The sequence below is a fragment of the Apteryx mantelli genome, chromosome 3, assembly GCF_036417845.1.
Source record: "Apteryx mantelli isolate bAptMan1 chromosome 3, bAptMan1.hap1, whole genome shotgun sequence".
NCBI lineage: Eukaryota > Metazoa > Chordata > Aves > Apterygiformes > Apterygidae > Apteryx > Apteryx mantelli.
Genome location: NC_089980.1, coordinates 46,449,979 through 46,476,728, shown reverse-complemented (window position 1 = coordinate 46,476,728; position 26,750 = coordinate 46,449,979). Strand labels below are relative to the sequence as shown.

Here is a 26,750-nt window from a genome sequence, read left to right as displayed (position 1 = left end):
TTATCAACTGCAACAGAAGTTGGAAGTTTCACGTGAATTGGGCCTAAGTTAACAGTACTGTAAGGATCTTAACTATTCCACACATTTACTGTGAAATTAAAAAAAAAAAAAAAAGGAAAAAAAAGATCTCATATACAACAACATTATAGTTTTGAAAGACTTCCCAAAAGGCTCTGATGGTCACATTACCGGGAAGTGATGGCACACTTCAAGAAGAGTGAGGCAATACTTTAGGTAGCACTGAGTTAGAAACAATGTTTTTAAAAAGCTGTTGCCTTCCTAAAACAGGTTTTTAATAGTCATAAAAATATATTCAGAAAATTTAATTGAATCTTTATAAATTAAATCTGGACTTTACCACTTTTAAAAAATAAACTGAAATTTACTCTTCCTGGAATCATCACCCACAATGACACAGATGTTAAAAGCATGTTATATCTGCACACCTTTGTACGGTGACATCTTGCCATCAAAGAAAAGCAAAAAAATTAAAAGATATATTTACCTTACCAGAAAATGTTTAAAAAGAAACCATGCTATAGCTGTCACAAATTATTCATGTTTAGTATTAACTTCTATCAATTCATGACTTTTAAAGCTACTTCAACTTAAAAGATGATGTTTCAATTAAGACTCAAGAACTATGAAAAGCATTCCCATTCTTCTCTTTAAAATATTTCTCTGAATATTTTAAAGGAAGCCTCACTATTCAAATTTATGGGCACTTGATGGTCAACAGAAGTCATTTATCCAAATAAACACTATTATTAGGACACACAATTCTGTATATACTGCTCCTGTAACTCAGTAATGAGGTCTTAAGTTGGGTGGAAGAGAGGGAGGGAAAGAAGGAAGGAAAAAAACTCTGAGAAAAGTATTGCAGAAAGTATGTAAATAGCTAAAATAACTAAACAATGATACAGATGAATCAGCCTAGAACAGTGGTTCCAACCGGTCTACCAAGATTTACCTGTATGCTTCAGTTAGGCTGTTAGGTGTGCTCAGTATTTTGCATTATGGTTGCCTCACCGAAGAGCTGCACATTAAGCTTATTTGCAAATAGGTGCCGGTATGCCCCAGAGAGTAGGGCAGAAGAGGAAGGTGGGAAGAGAAAACAAACAAAGAAACAAAAACAAAAAACACACAACTCGAGTATGCCTAAAAGCTAGGTAGGGGAGGGGAAAATATCAATGGCCTAGTACAACTGGCAAACAATTTTCCAGGCACCACACTCGAGAAACATTAAAACACACACCCATAAATGACCTTTGGATTTTCAGTTCCCAGTCCTCTGTGAGGAGAGAGGCTAGACAGCTTTTATGAGTGCCTACAGTCATTCATAACATTACACAAAACTGAGATAGGGCCATAGGCTGAAACGAGCCATATGTACTGAATTCTGAACTGCACCCATCATGGAGAACACAGATGATTATGTGGGCCATTTAAGCCTGAACTACTAAATTATCATCACACTAAAACAAACTTTTTGCCCCGTATTTCAAGATTTTAAATGTGCTGCAGATCAAAGGGGTCTGACAGGCAGCCTACGGAGCAGCCCCGGCCACAAAGAGGGTGGCGGTGCCACTGATGGCTTTTTCCATTCCAGCCTCCTGCCGGGACAGGACACGAGGGAGAAGTGTCGCACAGGAAGCCCACACTGCTGTGCAGCAGGAAGAGCACCTAGCGTCACACACGCTCAGCCCAGCGCTTAGTCCAGTTTATCACCAGCATGCTCAAACTGGAGGATGCTGCCTTATGGGACTAACAAATAGCACAATCAGCTACTGGTAAATTATTTTTGCTGAATTTCTCAGAGATGCCTCAAAACCGGCATCAGTCCTAAGCACTTAAAAAGCCGAACCATATAAAAGAGATCAAACATTTAGTTTACTGTTTAAAAAAAAAAAAAAAAAGTTGAGAAAGCTATTTCCTTAAATTCAATGATATCATATTGTTTCCAAACAATTTTTTCAAAGAGACCAGGAACGTAAAATTTCAGATAGATCATCCAGAGCCAAAAACAGTTTAGTAATTTATACCTAGCAATACCTTGATTAGTAATTTAAATATCTCAACCAACAGGAAGACTTTCCTTTCTGTAATTTAGTGTTTTACTAGGTAGATCTCTTCCCAGAAAGACAGTCTATGTTTTACCCAGTCTTCAGTAGTACCTTTCACTATTCTAACAGCTTCAAACATTAAAATGATTGTCAAGTTAGCCAAGTAATACATATTCAGCTTATTTAATCATTCTTCATAAGACAAATTCTCTTTAGTCTTTCAATCATTTATGTAATACATTTGCTTAAGTGGTGCGCATTTTTTTTGTTTGTTTGTTTGTTTTTTGAGTGCCAGGAGCATTCTCCATGCAGATTGATGTAAGGACAAAAAGAGAGTAAGTTTTAAACATGATATGATTTTATAGGCAACACTGCAACAACATGTCACAAAATCACAGCATATTATGAGCTGAAGTCCAAACTGCAAAAGTTCAAATATAATTCTTTTCCATCTACTGTACAAGATGCCACACAGAGGAATGTAGAGATGGCAACAGCAGTCAGCACTAGGACTGGTAAGTGGCTTGTGGTCCACATTTAAACTAAAACGATGGAAGTTCACCAGCTGAATGAATTACTTGGGGTACAGCAAGACAAGGGAGAACAAATCTGAAGAAAAATGGCAGTGGCTTAGCTAATGAAAAGTGGAGTGAACCAGACTTAACTATGTAAGCATTTGCAAAGGCAACAGCACACTACTGTTTTTCACTCCTACAGGCAGAGCAGCTACTCCTTATATTCAAGCACACCCCACAGCCCTGAAGTGACTAGAGCATCAAGTGAAATAGATGCACAAATAGCTGATTCTGTTCTCACCTCCTGTTTACAAGCATGGAATTGATGCCATTTTTGTTCTGATGCTTTTGCAATCCTACCCTAGGCGACTGCCCTAAAGGGAAACATATCACAGGCTAAGAGTAGGAAAAGGCAATCTTTCCACTTACAATCTTTAATTACTCTTCTTTGTCACCAGAAAGGTTATTCTGAATACGTATTAGTTAGCATCCATAAACTCTTTTCAAATAGGAAAATGACATCTAGATTAATCGAACTACAGAACATACCGAGGAGGTGACTATAACAAAGTAAACCTTTGTTTTCACATTTCAGAATATTTTTATTTCTAGGATATTGTCTTGGATCCTGAACACCCTACACTGATTCAAAAGATCCATATCAAGTATCTAAACATTTCTCAGCATTTTAAAACCAAACATTGTACAATCCTTCACCTATTTCTAAGTCAGCTCCTGGCACTCTTCAGCTAAGAAACTTAGAATAAGGACTTGACAAGGCCTGGCAGCCTTGTGAAGCTAAATATGCAAGTTGGTTGCTTACCAATATCTATCTATTTTCTCACTTACAGAACTGTGTACAGAGATCAATTTCATTTGAGACTTGACATTTGTATAGACTTCTTTTAGCATTAAATTAAGATGAACCAAAAGTCTCTTAAGATGCACGTGATCTTCCTTTGGGAATTTTACACACAGCCTGTTCTAGAATTAGTAAATAAATTCAGTGTCTACTGAAACATAGATAAAGGCTGAGTTACATTCGCAACTTCTTGTTCAAACAGTACAAAGTTATTTACCCCCTTATGCAATGGAACTGACATGAGCCAAGAACTTCAATAGAAAAATGAGGTGTACAGTTTAAGTAACACATAGGGATATCAATTTGAATTAAAAACATGCACTAATGTGATGTTTTACTAACTTACTAACTTGTTATATTATACTAACTTGATGTGGAAAAATAAAGTTTTTCACCTGAAATGTTACAAAGTTTTTCATTTTTACTTTAGTAGTAATTCAATAATTCCATAACAAATCACAAAAAAAAAAAAAAATCAGAAAACCCTCTGAATGATTTTTAAAGAGTACAACTTTCTGTGAAAAGTGTTTAAAAGCTTTAAAGAACACTTGGAGATAACACTTTAAACATTTGCTACATTCTGTCTGTTCCTGCCACGTTCACATTTAAAGAAACGCTTTCCTAAAAAGAATTAGGCCCATTTAAGAAACGTTTTTGCATGCACTTGACCAAATTACAGGTTTAACAGATTTGAGAAGAATGTGAAAATCTGATGCTGGGAAAAGCTAGGATCATTTATGCAATAAATAAATAAAAGAACCAGTCTCATCAATTTGTATTTATATTCTACTTCTCTACTTTACAATAAAAACTACAAATTTCTAGAATGTGGCCCTTTAGTCATTGAACGTTTACTCCCACTGGTTCCCTGGTTTAAATAAGACAACTCATGACAGCTTATCAATGAGAATATGGGGATTAGCTGGCAATCATGCACATAAGTAAACAGAAGAAAGAGGTACAGCAGTTTCTCTTTTGCTTCCCATGAATTTGGCAACTAGAAAGTTTGCTAAAAAAATTGTCAAGAGAAAGGATATCTGCTGTTTACTGAGATCCATTTAGTAACATCTTTCCCAGCTAAAGATCTCTTAGTCTAGCGATCAATCCATGACTGAATCCAACAACCTTTCTTTTGAATTATCTGATGGATTTAAAACAACAGAGCTGAAAATATTGTTCTTTTGGGATGGAGAGGAATTTGACACTAACCACTGCTTTATTTGTAAAACATTTCTCTTCATAAAGCAGATACTACCAAAGACTTATACAGTACTTCTGCCAATTCGTCTTTCACAGAGTCTCAGAGATTCAGGGCACATCATAGTATTTGAAAATCTGATACAATACTTCTGCAAATTGTATCTTATCCTCCATTTTAGTGACCAAACCACCTGCAACTCTGGGAGTTCTGACTTAAACAATTTCAGCAACTCACTGCCCATTTCCTTTTCTCTAAATAGTCTTTTCATATCATCCATCTATCAGAATGATTCTCACTAGAAACTTAGTTCAACAAAAATACCATATCTAAGAGCCAAACAGTAAATATCAACCATTTCTGAATCATGTAATCAATGTTCTAAAATACGCTACAAATAGCCACAGCCATCTGTCTGATTTGCCCCTTCTCCTAACTACTTTGTCTATCTCCAAGAACACAATCTTACAATTTAGTAAGCATGGTAACAATGTCTGTTTTTTGCCCCAGGGGGAAAAAAAAGGCTCACTACTCACAACCGTGCACTTCACTGTTATGCACCTCGACCTCCAGAGAGCTAATGGAATTGACATAAGCCAAGAACTTCAAAAGAAAAATCCAACTTCTATAACCAACCTCAAGTGCCCATCCATTTCTTCCAAACATATTCAAGAGGCACCCCTTTCTTACAGTTGTTTGCTATCATTGAACCACATATCATTTCATTAACTTGTTCCTTTATGATTTGCTTTTTTTCCTTTTGGCACTGCCTTACAAGGAACATTTTCAAGCAGTTGTGGAAAGACAAGCAAATTATATCCACCTGTTCTCCATAACCTATTTGCAAACCTTTTCAAAGGAAAGTTTATCTAGCCAAAGTCAGTTCTTTCCAACATGATCATATCAGGTCCACTACTACAAAACATTCTGCTACTCTTAAGAAACAGTTAAAAGAAATGGAAAGAAGTGGAAACTTTATTAGCGGACAGGAGCTAGAAGATTCCTTAGCAGCATAAAGGGAGTCTACACAAAAGAGACAGTTACCTGTAACGGTTCATTGCAACTTAGAGCAAATGAGAAATTAAGAGAAATGCCAATCAAATTCTGCAAATTGGCATTTTTGCCAGAAAAATTTTAATTTGTCAAAAGCAAAACTTTCCACAACATACACATTACATTCAAAGATGAAATTCCTAGTCAAAACAGAAGCCACATAAACAAAAAAAAGTCTGCCAAACTCATCCAGTCCAGACTAACAACGGTTCAATAGTTTTGTCACTCCCTGGAAAAAAGACTCCCATCCTCAATTCTCTGCTCTACAGGACTCCTAGCCTCTGGGGCACAATCCAGGTCTCTCTGTCTGGCCAGTGACAGATTATTAATAAGATGAGAAATGATGTCAACAACAGAAACAGAATCACCCCCAACACTTCAGTAGATTCATGGTTAAGGCAAGACACCAATATGGAAGGTAGTTCGAACCCTACATGCCTCAACAGTAAAGATATACATTCCAGTTTCCTGTATACACATAAATCCTTTGATCAAACTATTTTTGGGATGGGCTAGTTCAATACCTAACAAAAAACTTTGAAAAGCCTTGGCAACACAGTCCAATGCAGAATGTAAAACACTTTAAAGTTTAAATAATTTTTGCAAAATAGGGAACCCTTTCTTGTCAACTCTCCCAAGCAGCTGCTAGAAGAACCTAAGAAAGGGAAAGATACTAGTTTCTGAAAAGGTATGAAAATAAATAACAGCACTAATAATTGAAAGTTAGTTTTTAGTTCTAGTGAATCACTTTATACGGCATCACAAAAGTTTATTCTTAGGACAGTTATTCAGTCCACAGGAGTGTCTGCATAAAAACAGATGTCCGTGTATTGCAAACACAAGTCAAGCATTAATGGTGAAATATATAATTAGCAGATAAGTATCTAGGGGAACCCTCTGTGAATCTGCTTTCACTCTGATCTGAAACACACAGCTTCTAATGATATTTGAACATATATAAATATTGAAGTCCTCTTCTGCCCTGAATGAAGAAGATTATATAATAGAGGCAAGAATAATTAACAAAGATTGAAGAAAAATAATCAGAAAATCAGAATAAACATGGATATTTGCCAGAGAAAGCAAAATACAGGCACTTGATAGGAAGAAAAATCTTGAAAAAGCAGTAATAGACCAATAAGTGTCGGACAGCTTGCTTTCTGTTCTTACATCAGCTTACAAACTGTTCGAAACTCAAGGAAAAGGTGTGTGTCACCTGCATAAGCATCACATAATGCAACAGGAAGGTATTCTTCCTGAATATCACATTTAATTCCACACAACCAATTACAAAAAAAGTAAAAAAAAGAAGCCTGGAGGGGCAAAAAAGGAAGACAGGAAATCACACTGGGATTGATTTTCAAGGTGTTTCTCAAAAACAGTATAGCTTAACTGACCAATGACTACAGACCAGAAGCCAAACACAGTAACGCTGTGGCACACAATATCTGAAGTATTTAAATACCATAGTAGGTAGGAAAGTGAGGCTAAAAGGGCTACCTCCAAGAAACAAGATGAATTAGAGATAAATTTTATGAGCCACTAAGAACACCATACACAACAGAATCTCTGCCACACAACCTCCCAAGAGAGCAGATAATTTAACATTTAAATTTAGATTGGACGGAAGACTCATAAAGTACAATCAGGAGCATTGTATCTGTATCTCATGAGAGAGAAACTGCATGACCTCGAATTTCCATTATTCAGTTAAACACTTCCAAATATATAGGCCAACAAAAGGCTTCAGGAGTGCAGAATCTGTTTTTAATTAATACTGCTCATCATCCAGTTATACATATACAATTTCCAAACACCATCCTAGTAGTGTTGTTGAAGCCCTAACACAAACCTCTCACATGGATCAAAGAACATGCAATTGTAAATGGTCACAGTAGACATAATGTCTATAGATGATGCCTATGGAGACAGCCAAGAATTTTGCACCTTTCTGAACATGACTCTGCAGCAGATAAATGCTGTTACAGCTTGCGATAATGCTAGTCACAGCTAATTATAACTTTATTGAGATGTTTTGGCAGGAGCCAAAGGAGTTCAAGCAAATGACTTGTAATCGGGTTATATTCCCAGTCCTGCCACTGACAGTGCACAACTTCGGCAAATAGTTTAAATGCTCTACTTCCTTCTTCCTATTTCATCCATAATACTTACAAAGCTTTTGAAGGGCACTAGAGGCACGGGAGGAATGAGATGTTGGCCTCTGCTGAGGGTCATTATAAATATGCATAGTGCTATTACTATTAAAGTACTGGCAGAATTTCTTAGGTCCTGTAAAACAGGTTTTTTCTCCAAAGCAGTTTGTGAAATCTGTATTAGCTATGAAAAACTATCAAGATGCTTACTTATGAGACTCCAGTGGATACGTGACATCTGATGTTCCTATTACACACACTAAACTAGTAACCTTTTACATAGTATTTATTATATATAGTGACTAGAAACCTGACTCAGTTACTAACAAATTCTTCATTGAATCATTCAGGTTAAAATAAGCACTGCATCTCCCTTTTGTGCTCATGACCACTTCCTTCAAATTCCAGCAGGGGAACCCCCAATGAAGAATGCTACATCTGCCATTCTTCTCAGAGCGATTTTGTTTATGTTACCATAAAAAGTAGTATTAAAACGATGACTTTCCTATTAACTAAAAAAAAAAACCCCCAAAAAACAGAGAAACGGTTTGCATTGCTATACAGGCAAAAGACTGTTGACAAAAGACAGCACTTCCAAGGAAAAGAACAGAAAGAAAAGGGATGGACAGGAAGTAGGAGACAAAGAAGGGCGACCTAAAAAGGAAGCTGAGTAGACACTTTTCAGCCTCAAACACAGTCCACTGAGAACCAAACAGTGAGCTACTGGCAGTGCGGACAGAGTTCAGATTTGTAACAGAGACATTCTTGTAAATGAAGCTAAAGAATAACAACAACAAAGGTTGCATTATCCGCTGTTATTAGAGTTAATACAGCACACTCATCACTGAAGTATCTGACAGTAATGGCTCTAGGCCAACAGTTCACGAGTTCTTCAACCACAAGATGCTATCAATCCTTTAATGTATTAATGAGCACAGCAACCCCCTGGCTTTGCAGCCGGGAAGGCTCCCTGGCGCGCCCCGCGCCCCACAGGACTCGCGGTCCGTCGCGGGGCGCGCGGCGGGGGCCGAGGGCCTTGCGTGCCCGCACCGAGGCTGCGGTGGGCCAGCGGCGGGCGGGGGCCTGGCTGGCCGGAGGCAGCTTCTAGCAGCGGCAATGAAGCAGGTGGCAGGTTTACCAGCGCGGGCACCGGCCTGCTCTGGAGAGGAGCGCGAAGCCGCGCCGGGCCCCGCTGTCCCCCGCGCTGGGCCGCGGCGGCAGCAGAAAGGAAGCGGGAGGGGCCCGCGGGGAAGCGGGGCCCCGTGGGCGCGCTGCGCCGCGCAGCCTCCCGCGGCGGTGGGCAAGGCCGGGCACTCCGCGGCCGCGCCGCCAGCAGCCAGCCGAGGCTTCCTTTACCGGCTTCGGGCCCCGCAAGCCCGGCCCCAGGTGCCGGCGGAGCGCGGGGCCGAGGCCGCCGCCGGGGCCGCCGCCATGTCGCGCCCCTCGGCGCGGCGCAGCCCGGCCGCCCCCCTCCCCCCCGCGGCAGGGGGGAGCCGCGCCGGGGCCCGCCGGGGGGGGGGGGGAGGCGAAGAGCGGGGCGCGGGAGGAGGAAGGAGGTCGCGGGTGTTACCTGCAGCTCCGCGCGCTCCGCCTCCCACTCGGCGCGCTCCGCCTCGAAGCGGCCCCACTCGTGCTGCAGGAAATGCAGGATGCCCGGCACGCTGTACTGAGCCCGGGACGCCGACACCGGCGCGGCGGCCCCGGCCCCGCCGGGAGGGACCCCGCCGCCGCCGCCGCCTCCCGCCGCCGCCGCCGCCTCGCCCGGCTCCAGTCCCGGCCCCGGCCCGCCCGCCGGCGGCGGCAGCAGCAGCGCGTTGTTGTTGTTGTTGTTGCTGAAGAAAACGCCGGGCCCCGCTTGCTCGTCCATGGCCGGTCGGGTCGGGTCTGCCTCGCTCCCCGCCGCCGCCGCCGCCCCCTCCCCGCGAGCCGCCGCCACCCGCACCCAGCCGCGTCCCGGCAGCAGCAACAACCTGGGCGCGTCCCGCCCGCCGCCACCGCCTGACAGCCGCCCCCGCCGGCTGCTACGGGGGCCCGGCGGGGACAATCCCAGAGAGCGATTCGCTCCGGCCCGGCCCGCAGCACTCCGGGAAGTGTAGTTCCGCCGGGCGGCGGGGCGCGCTGCAGGGCAAGGAGGGCAGAGGCGGGGAAATGTCCGTTTTCTCCTCCGCCCTGCCCTTATTTCGAAGAATGACCTTAAAGGAAGCGAGTCTCATGCCCCTGAAGTGCCATCCTGAGGTCAGGGAGCAGCAAGCCACGGTAGCCTGGCAGGGGCAGCTGGAAATCCCCCCACGTGGCCTGATGCCACCTCAGGCCCCCGCACCCTGCGGCCGCCTCGGCCCCGCACAGCAGCTCGCGCCCTGCAAGGCCGCTGCAGGAAGAGGGACGGAGAGCTGCGAGGAGCAGGGAGGGTGCAGGGCCCTCCCCCACGGATTAATAATAATCTCCCTCTCCAAGGAGGATTTAAAGGGCTTTGGCATGCTCGTGGCACACCCATGGGGTGTAAAGGACAGGCATCTCGTGCACCCACACTCGGTCTGCAGCAAGGCAATGTCTTCTCAGAGCAGCTCCACAAAAGCTATGTCAAGTCCTGCACTTTCAACTCCTGTCTCTGATCCTTTCTTTTTTTGGTGATGTTCTGAGTATTGCTCTGTCCAAAATACTTTGAACTATAAATCCATCCCAGGACTACAGCGATTTCTTGAACATCTTAAGAAATAATGAGAAAGAGGACCAGAACATTTTTCAGGAACTACCACACTGCCTTTTCCGAGAGGAAAGAGAAAACATAACTTTCCAAGACCAGGGGCAAAGCCCTGGTTCAAGGAGGGAAAAGACTACAAGGAAAAGTGAGCATCCTTCAACATCATGGCTGTCAGAGGCATTGCTTTCTCACACCTCTCCCAAGGATGCAAGAAGACTCAAAGTCAGGCTTGCTTTCTGTGCTACGTACATATTACCAAGAGAGGCTTGCTAAAGAGAGACAAAACACAACACTACCAACAGGCCTCACAGCTGGGTTAAGCGCTAGCACCACACTGTCCTCTCCACTTGAACGTAAACAGGTGTAAAAGATCAAATGAGGCCACTGAGAGTGCTGCATGTAATAGGATCACTGACTACAGAGCCGCGACGTACCCGGGCATGCTCATGTGATAGTGGCGCGTGAGGTACTGAGAGAGCGCCCCAGCACCCTGCGCTGCACCCTGCACACCCAGGAGTGCTTCTCTGCTTACTCAAGCAGCACTTCCTGTTTCTTTCTAGCTACTCTGAAATCGTACTTGTCCGCTTCTTAACCCAGCCTGAAGAAATAACAGTTGTCTCGAGGATGATCCCTCTGCATTTTTAAGCAGAAGAAAAAATAATTGATGAAGCTTAGGGAAAGAAAAAAAAAGATCGAGAACAGAAGTAAACCATCACAGCACAGAACAGGGAATGCAATCTGGGGGAAACGTAGTAGAGAAGCATGGTAGAACAACGAGGCTCATTAAGAAAGGAAGGAAATAGTGGGGAGAGAAGAGGAAAGACTTCAAAGGGAAACAAAAAATTAGCTTCACGAAAAAACACACTAAAAAGGCCAAAGAAAAACATTAAAAGGAGGGGACAAAAGAGAAGGAAGAACAAAAAGCACTACAGGCATTTCACATTATTTTTTTTTTTAATCAAATGAAGTTTTATGCCAAAATATTATGTAAAACCACACAGTTATATTTTTAGTGTCCAGAGCAAGGAAAGCAAATGCAGACTAGAAACCTGAGAAGCCTGAATACAAATGAAAGTCTAGCACTTTATATACTGTCACACAGTATACAAAAAAGAAAACCCCTCCCTTCGCTATCCCTCTACATCTATCTAGTCCTATTTTCCCTTCCACTAACATTTTTACTACTTTTCTACCAAATTCTTAGTTATGCTCAACTGATACACTTACTCACTTCCTTTCTCCCCCCAACCCCCAACTAAATTTTCAGCCATCTTGTAAACTAGAGTCAAACCAGAACATGAAAGTGCTGGGACACAAAATTAAGGTAAATAAAGCTGAACTGATCATAGACAAAAAGTCTACAACAAACATTCAAGAGTCACCAGTTACTAGACTACCGAGGGGGGGAAAAAAATCTGAGAAAGGTCATGAGGTGTTTTTTTCCGTTTTACTTGCAAAAATCTTTGTGTTCAACTTTATATCTAGAAAAAGTTTCCCTGATACTTCAACTGAACTTTCTCTCAAACACTGAACAGGTTTGGAACTTCTGAGCAAAACAGCTTTGTAATGTTTGTTTTGAAACAGTTATTAGGAAGTAAAACATTTTAATCAATTCCTACTACAGAGAAGAAAAGTGAATATTGAAATTACCTTCCTCCTTGTGTATTGCATACTATTTTTGCTGCTGCATGTATCTTTAGTCCAGTAGGAGAGTGGAACAAGACTGGAAAGCTGATTCACATGTTTATGAAAATGATTTGAGAGATTAGTGTTTCCACCACTGTTCACCTCACTTTAATACTAGAAGATTTGCTGTGAAATAAAAGCTTTTCTAGTTATTTGTATGAGAAACATTTTGCACACATCAAATGTGATAGGGCAGAAGGGCACCATCTTGCATGCTTTGCGTAAGTACCCAAAGGGCAATACAAAGCTCCTACGGGAAATGAGACTTAGAGGCAAGTAACTACACAAAAATGATCATCTACCAATATTGCAACCAATATGATTTAAAATCATATTCAATTCTAATTACTATCCCTTTGTTGTATTTGGACTGAAGTAGAAACTTCTAAAACATACATAGTTTTTACCCTGTTATACACATATCCAGAAAAGCATCAGAGATGAAACCTAACTGTACCATACAGTCCTATCCTAGGCTTCTAGTTATGTGGCCTGTCACTATAAAACAAAGATGTATAGAAAGATCTCTGTGGCAGTCTAGAAATTTGACAACAGTGTCTAAAAAACCTCTGTATGTTAAGTCTTGTATACGCAAGAGAATACCCTTCCTTTTGGCAGAAGTATAGAACCATGTGAGGTCTGGCAGAAGACAGACATGACCCAATGGGAGCCACTGGCTCTGTGTTAAAAGGTTAACACAGCACTTGAACTCTCCTTTGAGCTCCAAAATCCCCAAATCAACCAAACTCACTCACATGTGAAGGGAGCCAAGTACTTTTCAAAAAAGAAAATCCTGGCAATGGAAGGAAAAACTGGAGTTGCCTGGCTCACACTTGTGTTCTGCTCCCCTATATTTTCAGTAGAGATGCAAAGGAGTCAAGTCATTTGGCTCTGCAAACTTTATCAAGGACTGGAGATTAGATACAGCCAATGGGACTAAGTATTGCAGGAAGAAGCAAGTATCTAGGAATCCAGGCAAAGAGCAGAGCACGGAACCACCATATTTAACTAGTGTCTGGCAGAATAGGAAGACTGCTAACCCATGACAGCTATGGCTACTAAAATTAAGATAGCAGGCAGTCCCCTTTGCAAACTCAATTTCCAATATGTTTTTTTTTTTTCTAATTTATCTTAGAAGAGATAGGGAGTAAGATTCTTTGAACCCTTTATTAATTTTCAAGCATGGAAATGGACCTGAAAGAAAGAGATACACCACATAAATAAGGACATCTCATTATAACAGCATGCTTGAAAAAGACTGAAAACTTTCAATTCTGTTGTTCTTTTTTTCATGCAAGCTGAAATGATCTACAAGGTATGACAAGCCCTTACCCTAGTTTGTTTTTAAAAGGAAGAAGTGCATACTTCTACACTTGAAATTCCCCGTGATATATGGTAAGTACTGCATAACAGGCTCTCCTCCCTCCACCCCCCACTGTGTTAGTGTGCTGGCACAATGGTAGGATAACATTTCTAGATTGCAAAAACCACTCAAAAAGGTTCAGGGTAGTTTTTAAAAAATAAAAAAAATAATTTAGTAAGATAGAGAATACTTTTTTGGTGGATATTTATAACACAAATTCATAAATATGATCACATTCAATTTCTTAAAAATCTATACAAATACTAGCAACACCACTTCCTTGTAATGCACAGATTTCAAATAATTACACAAGCTCCATTAGACAGCCTTTCACATACAAATTACACAAAATTACAGACATATGCAGTAACACATCAGGAATAATGTAAAGCTTCTGACTATTTAATGGTCCAAAAATAATAAAAGTAATTCAAAAAAAGCTAGTTTTAAGTTTAATTGTTGGGGTGGAATGTACTGTGGGTGGTGGTTGCCTAGCAGCTGCTTTTGCTTTGCTGGCCTGACTCGCTCGGACTGCAGTTTCTAGACGTGTTTTTAATTCAGGAGCAGCTCCCATTACTGTCTTGAAAGCATGTGGGTAAAGTGGACCAATGTGCATTAGATTCTGAAGTGCAAACTCATGAAGATCCTTAGATGCTGTGGATGCAGAAGCAAAGGCATTTTCATTCAGTAAATAGGAGATCAGAGTGGGAACCAGAAGGGCAAGCAACTGGACTCCTAAAAGTGAAAGGAAAACACAACATAACCACCATATTAGAAAAAGGAACAAAATAAAATGAATTGTATCAGTTAGTAGTCTGCTAACGGTAGTTTTATTTCCAGGGCTGGCAAACACACACTGTAATTACAAATGACCAAATCAAAAACATTTAAAATGAAGATGGTTTCTTCTCCTTGGGTCACTCAATCAGGATAGCATTTCAGACTTTTTCCTATTGTTCATCACAGTTATTTTGTTCCTGACAGCTCTTCAGAGATGTCTTTGCACAAACGGATTACAGATCATTGCTAACAGATCTCAAAATGTAGACTGCCTAGCACACTAAAGGATTTTAAAACCCTTCTCAGACAGAAAAATTATTCAGCTGAATGTGAAAAGTAGTTCTCCCAATGAGCATAACAGAACCTCTATTAGTATGCAACGGTTTACTAAAAATCCAGGGACAGTTATCTGCTGTATCACTCCATCTTGGAAGTTCCCCATCTAAAAAACTGATGATGCAACTGCACTTGAGCTAGCAACACCTAATGAGGCCAGAGCCCAAAACAGCACAGGTATAAAAAGAGTATGTTTAGAATAAAAAAAACAACTAACCTTAAGCAACAGTGCTAATTTTTGAATCCAGCAAGGAATGTCTTTGAAACATGTAACATGTTAATCAGTAAATTTTAAGCTCAAAGAGATTTAACATTTACGGCAACTCATTTATTTCAAATCTTGTTGATTATCAGAATATTAACATTTTTCCCCTAAAGGTTTTGACCAAATTTATGTACTCATGTAATAGGGTGATTGACTCCAGCCAATATTAACAAATCAGATGTTTTGTTTCCTCATACATTGCAGTTAGTCCCTCATTCTATATGTGTTTGAAACAACTATGCCAAAAAGAACAGCACTTAAGAAAACATAAATTTAGTGTTTTATCATCAATGCAGAGAAAGACATTGGGGGGGGGGGGGAACTGGCATTATTTTTACCTTTAACTTAATCAACATTTGAATCAAAGTGTCTGCAGAATCAATCCTTAAATGATGCATTCTTTGAGTTATTCTATAACTAAACTGTGTTCTATTCTGTTGCAAATAGAAGGCTCCATCTAGGATCTAGATACTCCAACCAGTAAAACTCAGTTTCTTGGGCTTTTTGGATATACTTTGCTGACAGAGATGATAGAGACAACCCGATAAAATAGTGATGAATCTGCTAAAATGAACAGAAGTTAGTAATGGGAAAAAGTAAATTTAACAGGTATGAACAACTCATCCAAGCACAAGAAAACATCACTACTGCAGTTCATGTTTTTAAGTTTTTCTTTGCAACTACAATAAATTTGAATGCTACAGCACATCATACCACATATGTTTTACTAGTCCATGCATACAAAAGTTCTAGTAATGCAAATGCAAAAGAATGTTGCATAGATGTCACCTATTTGTGAACATGCCATCAAGTTCCTAACTGCAGTATCTCTAGTGTTCGATATTTTATTTCAGAATTACAGGTGCTTTAAAGAAACGAAATACTTACTATTCTGCTCCTCACCAAGGGCAACCAATGTTTCAAGAACTTTAATTCCTTCCTGCACTGCTAACAGCTCCATGCTGTTGTTTGGACGGTTCCTTTCCACAGCTTTCAACTTCTCGACCATTATAGGAGCCAGTGAATGGATGTATGGAGTTGACAGGGCACGATTGGTATGTTGGAATACAGAAAGCAGAAGCTGATAGCACTTGGCTTGAACCTAATCAAATCAAGATAGATACATTGTCCTGAAAGTTATTTGTTAACTGAGGGAATTCTAATCAAATCCACTATCTATGTTTGTAAGTGAGATACAGGTGATACAAAAAAAGACTAAAGGGGAAGAAAACACACTGAGCAAGAAGAAAGCAGCAATGCAAGACAGTTTATCTGCTAAAATAGCGTTAGCTCAGTTTTCAATACAAGAAAGGGAGGCCAGTTAGAAAGAACATGCAGGGACAAGGTGCCAGTAGCTATATGAACCTGGAGGAAAGAAAGGAAGTTAATGACATACAACTCAGTCACACAGCTCCACAGAGAACTAGAGCTTTAAGTCTCAGAGCTACCAGTATCAATACTGGAAGTATCTGCAAAATCATGAAATGCTATTCCAACTAGAAGGGTGAAGCAGTCCATAAAAAGGACTCGGACCAGATTTAAGTGACCTTGTTGCTCTAGCATTGGTCAAAACTGCTGCCAAAAGCAGCAGGCCTGTCTGTCCTTCTTTTTAATTCTCCCTCTTGTGCTCGTAGTAGTATAGGAGTATATGCATAGTCATACAGTGATCTGGATCACAGAGCCCCCTCCTTTCCTTCCTTTTTTTTTTCCTCCCCCTTTTCACTGAAATCAGGGAATAAAGTTAATGCTTGTGAAAATGACTCACTGATAATCTTGTTTAGAAGAACTTATGAATGGATTTGATTTGGATTAAACAAAAAAAAACCCCTTCCTCCAAAATGCCCCACAAATAACCCAGAACACTTGACAATGTACAGCCCCAACAAATACCAGGACAAAATGCTGCATGTTTGTAAACTGCACTCCAACCAAAACAGGCTGAGTTACCAAGCATGTTCTGAACAGGAACATATTAGAGGAAGTATTATTGGACACAACGATCTGTGAGGAGATCTGAGGGTGACTAAAACCATATATATAAATAAATTAAAGAAATAATATTACCTTGTAATAAGGTATTACAAGCTATGCAGTTCAGTTTGCTGTTAATTCCCTATTATAACACTGCAAGTGCTCTGTACAGTTCAATGTTTAAGGCCTGAAGTAATAACACTTCTAATACTTTTTCTATACTTTCTAACAGAGCTCCATGGCAGAACTTTTTCTCCTAGTGTCTTAGCATCACCTTTGATCTGTTTCAACAAGTTACTTCTATACCTCTCCACACTTCTCCAAATCATTCTTTTCCCTTTCTTTACCTTCTCTCATTAGGTCTTAAAATGTACAATAGCCTTTGAAATAAAAAGTAAAATCTGTTTTCTTACATGCATTCAGAGGTTTTAATTCAAAAAATATTTTTAAGACTGTATCTGACAGCAGAATATCATTCAGGCTTCATTTTATGCATGCTAATATTTTGACTAGTCTACATTCACAGAAGTCTACAACAAAAACTCTTGTGAGATAAAAAAACAGGGTTTCTTTAGAGTCTATAAGGCACACACTCCTGTAAAACTTATCCATTAAAGATTTAGAGACAAGGGTGCCTCAGCTGAGAGCCTATGGCTCTAGAAATCACTTCTGTTGTAGGGGCAAAATGAACCTGCGTTCGCCAGCCTTCAGGATACACTGTATAGCATATTTAACCTTTCAGGCTTTTGTTGCAGATCGTCACAGTTTCAAACATACTCCTGTTATTTCTTATGAGGCAGTAATATTTCTTTAAGATTCTTTTTCCATAATCAGTTCAATATGCAGTGTTTTCATCACAAACAGGTATCTAGCTACTGGCCCCAATACATGTGTTTTATATTTTAAAAAATAAGATAAAACAAACCAGTATCACAGACTATGTTCTGCACATCAGGGAGCAAAGAAGAGTGGACACAGTCTGGCTGCTATCAAAGCATTCTCTGTGAATTACAAAAATAGTGCCAAGCTCCAGCTCACTGACAGCTTTCCAGCCGGGTGGACAAAGTGACAAAGTAGTGCTTCTGTGTCCTTCTACTGTAAGATTGTAAGCGCTGTTTGTGTGTTTATACAGAGCCGAGACAGAATAAGATGTAAAAGCTTCTGTTTGATACACCTGACACTTCTGTTCATGCACTAAAATCTTAAAAGCAGCTTTCCACCATAAATTAGGCTTCAGCAAAGAACTGAGCTTTACGCCCATGCCGGAGGAAGTCAGCCTGCTGCAGAGAAGAATTCTCAGTCTAAACAGGATTCCAAATGCCTCAATGTGATCCTAAATACGTCAGCATTTTCTGCATATTTTTCTTCTGAGGAATCTCTGCAGTGGTTGCTTGTGGAAACGCTAGATTTTTTTTAGCTCACACCTGCAGATTTGTATATCCGTTCAAACAAATGGATTTATACATGGCTGGAACAATTAAGCATAACCATATAGTACATTAGCCTGCTTGAGCAAAGTCAGGCTGCAACTTTTTAGTTTCTCTCTTTAGTGAGGAATTAATTCAGAAGATAATTCATGAAAACAAACCAAAGGACAGAAGTGAAATCACGAGACAGATGATTCATAACCTGTAAAGGTTCTAATGGAGACCACAGAATTGAATTTTTGCATTGGTTTCAAACAGGATTTTGTACCAACACATAAAACAAGCACAGGTTTTGCACAAACAAATATAAAGTTCATCAGGAATTTGGGCTGTAACTTTATCTGCAGAAAAACAAGTTTAGCCTGTATTATAAAAAGCCATAATTAATGCAGAAATGTCACCATTCTTTGGTAACCAAATTTCACATATTAACAAAGATACAGTTTTTCTTTTAAAAAGACTGTGAGTCAAGAGTCTGGCACAAGGCCATGAGCAGACATTACACAGAAGCACCTAGTCGCTTTGTTTTATCTGTTCATTAAACATTTCTATAATGTACTGTTGAAAAACCTAGTTATTTGGACAAGCAGTAGCTGATTAGTCTCTGAAGAAAAGAAATAACAAAATTCAGGGAACACAGTAAATATATCACAATTACTTTTTCTCAGGCACATATCATTCACACTCCTTTATCATAAGCTTACCCAAGGATCACAGGAATTTAATGCATTTTTAAATCTGTTCATACATCCATTTTGTAAAGACTGTACTCCAATTATTTCACTGCTTGCCGACCAGAGAAAGAGAGCAATAGCAGTAAGTATGCTTACTTCATCAAGAATTGGTTTAGAGGCTTCTGAAAAACAAAAACAAGCTGTTAGCTTACTCTGAAAAAAGTTTAAATGTTTTTAGTAAATTCCAGTGAAAAGAGATAAATTCACAAACAGGAAATAAATTTACTTGAAATGACTTGCAGCTGCATACAAATAAGCATATACTCATCACCAAGTCACTTAATGACTGACTGACAATTTAAGGCTGAGTAATTTTATTCTAATAGTTATTTATTTGTTTTAACAAAGTGAGTCAAACTTTCTGAAACTTAAATATCAAGCCAAAACATCATCAACACTTTCTCTAACCAAGTCATATTTTTGTTTTCAGTGTGTGAACAATAGCAAAAAAGGCATATTTTTAAAATCTTTTGCCTATTAAAAATATACATTGTGTTTTTTTAAAATCTCTTCAGTTTATAGAGCAGAATAAGAGATTGAAATCTAACATGGCAACAGTTTTCACTTAGGATGAGGTTTCACATAACAGACAAGCTGATCCAACAGCTAACCACCACGAAAACGTGCAGTCCTGCTTTAACCATCCCTCCTTTTCAAACTGATCTGCATTTGCCTGTGCCATCCTTCTTTTCCTTGCACCAGCTCTGTCTTCCTGGATCTCATTCATGAAGCTACACCAACACAAAAAACAAATTAAGTAGTTTTCTGCTGGTTTTGTTGCCCAGATTGATTCTGCTCTCCCTTGCGAGTCAAAGCAAAGAAACAGCAGCAATATACAGCCAGCAGCAGGAAAAACAGCATGACTTCCCTTTATAGGTGTCAGCTAGTCATTAGATTGGCTTAGCCATGATGTGAAAACTCACTTCAGATATGACCCCAAGCATTTTAGGTGACAAAGCACATGCAGTACATCTTGCTTAGATTCTTTTCTATGTGTTATGTCCCACTCTACAGAAGATTCGAGAGAAAAAGGCAGATACGTGCTCTTGAAAGGTAATGAAAAAGATTTCTGAAGTCTACAAAATGCCTAAATAAAGGCAGTAATGTTTCTGGAAAGAGGCTGGGAGACCTTTATGATAACAGAAGTTTGGAAAACAAGAGCTGATGTGACAGATCAAATTAGAATTTTGACTTGGATAACACAAATCCACTGATCCTTCCCCTTCACACATTTTCAGGATTGTCTGCAATTACCTACTCGCTCCCTATATCTCACATGAGTAACTCCATTCAAGCCCCTCTTGAATCTGTATAAATGGCTACTGGGGGATGTAATGGGAAGTTTTTGGCTGAACTACTATTATGCAAATGACAAGCCTTTCTGTCTCTCTTTTGTTAACTATACCACTGAGACTGTACAGCTTTTTTGCTTTTCCAGTACGAGGCAAAGTATGAAAGTGAACCAAGAGAAGCAGCCTGTAGTTCTCCAAAGAGACACAGCAGACATCCTGCTGGTGGGTAAGAGATTTTTGGCATGGGTAGGGTTTTTTTTCCACCGTTGAAACCTTGTAACAGTATTGTGAATATCCTACTCCAGCAAGAGCCTTGCCACAATTATCCCTTGCTGTTTTCACACTCATTCACTTTAATACTCACTGTCATGAAGACTATATGAATCCTGTCAGCAAACACTTAAAGATACACTGATTGAATTAAACCTCAAGAAAAATGGCAATGTATTGAACTGATGTACCATACTGAACAATTACAGCTTCAGTTAAGAGATCAGTTCCTTTACAAACACTGTTTTGGCAACTAAAATCTCCTTCCCTCTAAGCTAGCAGGTAATTCTGTGGAAAGAGGAAAGAAGGGCTAGAACCGATAGTTTGTTCTGGCCTTGCCAAGAGGTCTGCAGTTTCCAGTAGCCATGGAAATTGTGACATGGTCTAGGAAGTGAAATGATTTCTGCCTGGAACTCATACAGATTTTATTGAGACGTTCAGCAGATGTCAGAAAGACTGATCGATATCAGAGGGTAGATTCCCAAGTTCCAGAAACAAGTCACTATCTGAAACTATGAAGATGGATAAGGTCTACCTAAGGAAAATTTAGAGAAGGAGGAATAATTACATCTCAACAGGATTCAAAATGAGAGGGAAAAGTCTGAACTAATACAGAATAGCTTGAGATAGTGACCTTAGAGAGAAAGGCTGAATGAGTTGCAAAAGGCAAAATTTCAAACAGGTGGTTATGATCAATATTGTCAAAAAATACAGACAAAGAAGCATAAATCTGGAATGGTAATTCTTGAGATAAAACCATATTTTCTCAAAGTCAACATTGTGCTTGTCCTCAACACAGCCGATTAAGTGCACAGAGTTGTGTGCGCTCAGGTCTTCCTTCCACTTCTGTTTTACAAGCAATTCATCACTGCTTTTAATCTCCAACCTTTAGACATGCAGCCTATTAAATTATAGAGACAACACTTTCCTTTTCACTAAAGTAAAACCCAGCTCTCTCTAATTTTACTTTCCCAAACTGGGAAACTGCTTACCAGGTTGAGAGTATTCCAGGATAGATGCCAGAGTGCTGCGGATAAGACCTGTCCATTGCTTTTGAGTTTCATCAGTCTTGACTGTTGGAAGAGTAACAATAGTTTTTATCCCTTGAAGGGCTGCACTGACTGGAGGTGGGACCTGATTATCTGCTGATTTTACTGCTGTTTCTTTCAGTACTCTTGTAATCAAAAACAGGATAGTGGGTAGGATTGTCATACATCCTAGAACAAGACAAAGTACATTTTCTGAAGTTAATTCCAACAAGCATGGTGGATAACCTCTTTAGGTTATATATATCCCCAAAGGGATATATATGGCTAACAAAGGACACACTGAGATAAACGTAATTCAGCTAACAAGTGATATATGCAGTTCAATATTTTATCAACTAATTCATTTATCAGTATTAGTGAAGTATATTATAATCAGTCATACAAACCAACACTTAAAATCTTGCCATCAATTCAGGAATGATATTAAGCAGTTAAAGTTTTGCCCTATGTGGCACATGAAACATGGTATGATTTTGTCAAAGAGAGATTGGTTCAGCACTTTGGAGAAACTGCAAGACAACAGAATCAAGTCCTGTTCCCTAGTCCGTGACTAAGTCACAAACAAGTTCTGAGAAGTTACTACAGCATTGAGAAATGAGAGCTGAAATCAACAACTATCTGTATGTTTTGTGCAGCCAGTCCTGCAGGTGCAAGTTAGGCACAGATCAGGCAACTCAGGGAGTACTGGTGAAGTAACCTGTAACCTGACTTTAAACATATGGGAACTTTATTAGAATGAGCTTCAATAATGCATACAGACTTTTAGCACCTGTAGGACTAAAAGAAGGGTGCTGTTAGGTTTAGGTGCTTACTACCAATCTCAGCTCATTTCAGTCAGGTCGCTTTGCATGTCTAACTCAATCTTCTCCATGCCTCATTTTCCACATCCATGGTAACTCAAACCCCACTGTTTTCCTACTTCTGGGAATGTTTTGAGGATAAACACACTCAAGAGAATTGGAGAATCATTATGGTTGGAAGGGACAGCTGGAGATGTAGTTCAAATCCCTGGTGAAAACAGTTTCTCTAGATCAGATTGCCCAGGACCTTGTCCAACTTAGATCAAAAGATGCTCACGTGTAAAAGTAAGAAGAAGAAACAAAGAAACCACTCAGTCTCAGGAAGTGATTCACTCTCCTTGTTCAGTTCCCCTCACATGCAAATATCCAAAAACCACAAACATTTGTACATATACTATTCCCTATCCCTATAGCAATCAGCCATCTACATCTGGACGAGAAAGTACACAACTGTAACAGTCTCTTTAGACTTAGCTACTTTCACTGGTCATTCCCATGTGTTGGGAGTCACACCTTCATCCCATTCAACACAGAAGTAGTGTGGTTACTCTTCTTGCTCAAAATGAAGGAGAAAGAAAAGGGAACCAAGAATCAAATATAAAACAGAGCAGGACTCTAGAGCAGCTCAAAATTTGCTAAGTTTTAACAAGAACTGTAGGGCATGAATTGCTTGTTTGAAGAGAGTCTATGTGGTTTTCTAAGCATGATTTTGTCTAAATATGTTGTTTACCATGCATCTCACTAAGGGACCAACCTCCAGAATGTTTTATGTACATCAGTGAGTGAAACTTCCCAGAGATGCATGAGATGCACAACTCAAACAATTTGTTCCCTGAAAAGCAAAACAGCTTCCCATGCATTTGTGTCCTTTACCCCTGAACTCCACTCAGTGCAATCACCCTAGTTTACACACATCCTTTGTGACAGTCTCCCTGGGCAGAAGCAAACTCTATTTAGTTTAGAGTTACGTTTGGGATGACTGACAGCCAATGGCTGCAAAACAAAGCATACCATAGCTGAATTGTGCTAATCTTTTCCTGAACGGGATTCTCTTCTTCAACCAGCTGCTGCTTTTCATGAACTTCTCAATAATTCAATTATCTTTGATATGTATATCTTCTTTTACAATATGATTACAATTGACCAAAAGGTTTCAAAAATCATGAGAGGTAAAAATGGAGAAAAAAAAACCCACAAAATCACAATGGCATACGTTGCATTTCTTTAGCAAACTTGGATAAAAGCAGAGCACACATGCAAACTTAAAACCATATAATTTTCTTTATGTTGGCTCACTAGAAAAGTTTGAGTTCTTAATTAAATGTAAACATCATTTTCAACAGATGACCTTTAAAGTAGTCTGTAATATATACTTATAGTCAGTTTGCTCTTAGCATTATATGCTCACTATACTTCCCCTAGAATAACCATTCATATGTATTTTGTTACACGACTTTACCTGCTGGAGAACATAGAGAAGGCAGGTCAGACAGTATTGTAACAGTGGCAGCCACAAGACGAGCACTTTCCTCAGAAAGATGAGATTTGGCAGAGTTGTGACTTGGAGAATCTGAAACTTTTGAACTTAGATGTGGCATGTGCCGTACTAGGATAAACATGAGCAGTTCCATGGCTGCAAAGACTAGAGATTTTCCAGGCACCAGACCACCACTTTCACCTCCCTCTCCTAAAGGAAGGCAGTTTTCTTTATCTTCAATGTCATCTTCATCTGAAAAAAAAAGGAAGGGAATGCCTGAGCAGGCAGTTCAAAAAGAAACATAAAAAACACTACATGAAACATTCTGCAAAAAGATAGAGCCATGAAAAAATGCTGCTTCACAGTTAAATATGACAACCATGGCTCATGTTAAAGTAAATGCTCCAGTTAGAATGACCTAAAGGAGTTTAAAATGCTTTAGAAGTATTGTGATTGCAACAGTACATTTTTAAAATCCATCTAGAACTAGAAAAAAGTAATACACGAAATAAAAATGCAGCAATTATTCTACTTTTTTCTTTTAAATCTAATGGCAAAAGTAACAGCAATGATTGCCAAATAAACAATCATGGCAATATTTCTTAATTTAATGGCTATAAACTAATGTTTCACCCTGCCAAAATCTTATTTCAGCCTAAGTTGATTATGTCATAAGAGAACAGAAAAGCACTGTAGGATTTTGTGTCCGGCCTCATGATTTCAGTGGGTTCAGTTCAAAAAGTCTCTCTTTTGAATGGCAGCTCAGCCAGCTGCAGTCTTTCCTTCTCCCACTAAACACTATCATTAAACAGCAACAGAGATTCAGAAGCTGGCCTGCACTATCCCTGTGGAGCCCCTATGAATTCAAATGATTGCTCTAGTGTTATCACATTAACTGACTTGAAAAATGCAACTTACTGGGCTTAATGGCATTAAACAATGCCATTAATTCACAAAAAGGAACAGAGCTCACATTTTTAGCTGCACTGACTCCTCAAGTTCCAGGAAAATCCTCTCCCTATTTTTATGTCGAAAATGGGTACAAGCTAATAATCTTTTTCTAACAGTATATTGTGCAAGACCAAGAAGGTAGTTTGCCTTAATAAGGTAAATATTCTTTGGGGTTTGCTTTGTTTCTTTCAGATAAAATAAACATAGCAGACCTAACCTAACCAGACATCAATAAACTGTTTGCCAGGTTGCCAGTTGAAAATAGTTTTCCCAGAGAAGATGGGTACATCCTACGTGAGACTGTTAAAGAAATGGTAAAGGAAAGATTAAATAAAAAGATGCTCTGTTAAAAGAAAGAGTTAGACATAACATCTGTCTTTTGCCATTCATTGGGAACCTTTCCTGAGCACCACAGCCTTTCAAAGACTGAGAGTAGCCTCAGCATGTCATCAGCCAGCTCCCTCAGATGCACCCCATCTGGTCCCAGGGTATGTCCAGCTTTTACCTAAGTAGCCCCAAACTCAATGCTCATCTACTATAGGGAGTAATTCTCTCCCCCAAACTCTGTCACTGGACAGAGAGAAATGGGAGGGCTAAGAACAGGCCTTAGCAGTGAAGACTGAGGCAAAGAAAGTATTGACTGCCTCAGTTTCTCCCATGAGCTAGGCCATCCACCCTATTCAGCAGCAGGCCCACATTTTCCTTGGTCTTTCTTTTACTGCTAACATACTTATAGAAGTCCTTCTTGCTACCTTTCACATCCATCATCAGTCTCAACTCCAGCCAAACTGTGGTTTTCTAAATTTCATCCCTCCATACTTGGGCAGTTTGTCCACACTTCCACCTTCTATACACTTCCTTGTCGCATTTGCACTCAGACAGGAGTTCCCAGTTCAGCCGAGCCAGCCTCCTGCCATGCCTTTTTGGCTTCCTGCACATTGTCATGAGCTGTTGTTTTTTTTCCTGTCCTTGAAGATGAACAATCTATCTTTCTTTGCTCTTCCAGGCAGCTTACCACAAGATCATCTGCAAGGTCCCTGAACAAGCCCAAGTCTGCAGAGCCCAGGGCTTTCAGTCTGCTACTTGCCTTCCTCACTTTCCTCAGGATCTTGAGCTCCACCATCTCGTGGTTGCTCCAGTGAAGGCTGCCATCAACCTTCACATCCCCAACCATTTCTTCTACACTGGTAAGTAGGAGATCCAGTGAGCACCTCCTTGCTCACTGTCCAATACTTGTATCAAAAACCTGTGCCTCCTACACTCCCTCCTGAAAACTTCAAATTGCTAGCATCCTGCAGTATTGCCCTTCCACCAGATGGTGGGATGATTAAAGTCTCTCATAAGTTTCCCAGGCCCTGCAACTGGAAGGCTTCTTCCAGTAGCTTTAAGATGGCTTCATGCACCTCCTCTTTTTGACTAAGCAATCTGCAGCAAACCAGAAGAGAGTTCCTGACCACTATCATCTCTACTTCCTCTTAGTGGTACCAGTCCTGACCTGTCAAAGAGGCACGGCTGGCCCAAATTCTTCCCCTGACAACTTGTTCCTTCTCTCCTCTTGCTGGGGCCCTAAGCTATTCTCCAGCCAAACATCTGGAGATGGAGAAAGCCTTTTGTTTCTGGAAGTCGTGAGCTTGCAACCTCCACCATCGTGGGTCGTGGGAGTCTCATGCTCCCCCTATTCCAGCATAGCCTCTGGCTGTCCCTCCTACTGTGACATGTAGGATTTGGCTTGCTGCCCCTGCAGTATCCCTATGAAGAATGTGCTGTTCTCCCATTTGCCTTCCCTTACTGTCACACTACGAAG

General features: G+C 40.1%; 2 protein-coding genes across 6 annotated transcripts in view; both read right to left on the bottom strand.

Annotated features, from left to right (window-relative positions):
- The window catches only part of STRN (striatin), a 67,742-nt gene extending 58,009 nt beyond the window's left edge, over positions 1–9,733 (bottom strand). The window contains exon 1 of the mRNA XM_067293286.1: positions 9,415–9,733. Within this exon, the coding sequence (XP_067149387.1) occupies positions 9,415–9,711 (297 nt within the window). The 5' untranslated portion in view covers positions 9,712–9,733. The remainder of the gene's footprint in view (positions 1–9,414) is intronic.
- A 4,048-nt stretch (positions 9,734–13,781) lies between these two features.
- HEATR5B (HEAT repeat containing 5B) overlaps positions 13,782–26,750 on the bottom strand; it is a 60,483-nt gene continuing 47,514 nt past the window's right edge. For all 5 annotated transcript variants that reach the window (XM_067293281.1, XM_067293284.1, XM_067293283.1 and 2 more), the window contains 5 exons: positions 23,978–24,247; positions 21,662–21,886; positions 19,078–19,229; positions 15,864–16,077; positions 13,782–14,329 (listed from right to left, as the gene is read on the bottom strand). In XM_067293281.1, the coding sequence (XP_067149382.1) occupies positions 14,025–14,329; positions 15,864–16,077; positions 19,078–19,229; positions 21,662–21,886; positions 23,978–24,247 (1,166 nt within the window). In that variant the 3' untranslated portion in view covers positions 13,782–14,024. The remainder of the gene's footprint in view (positions 14,330–15,863; positions 16,078–19,077; positions 19,230–21,661; positions 21,887–23,977; positions 24,248–26,750) is intronic.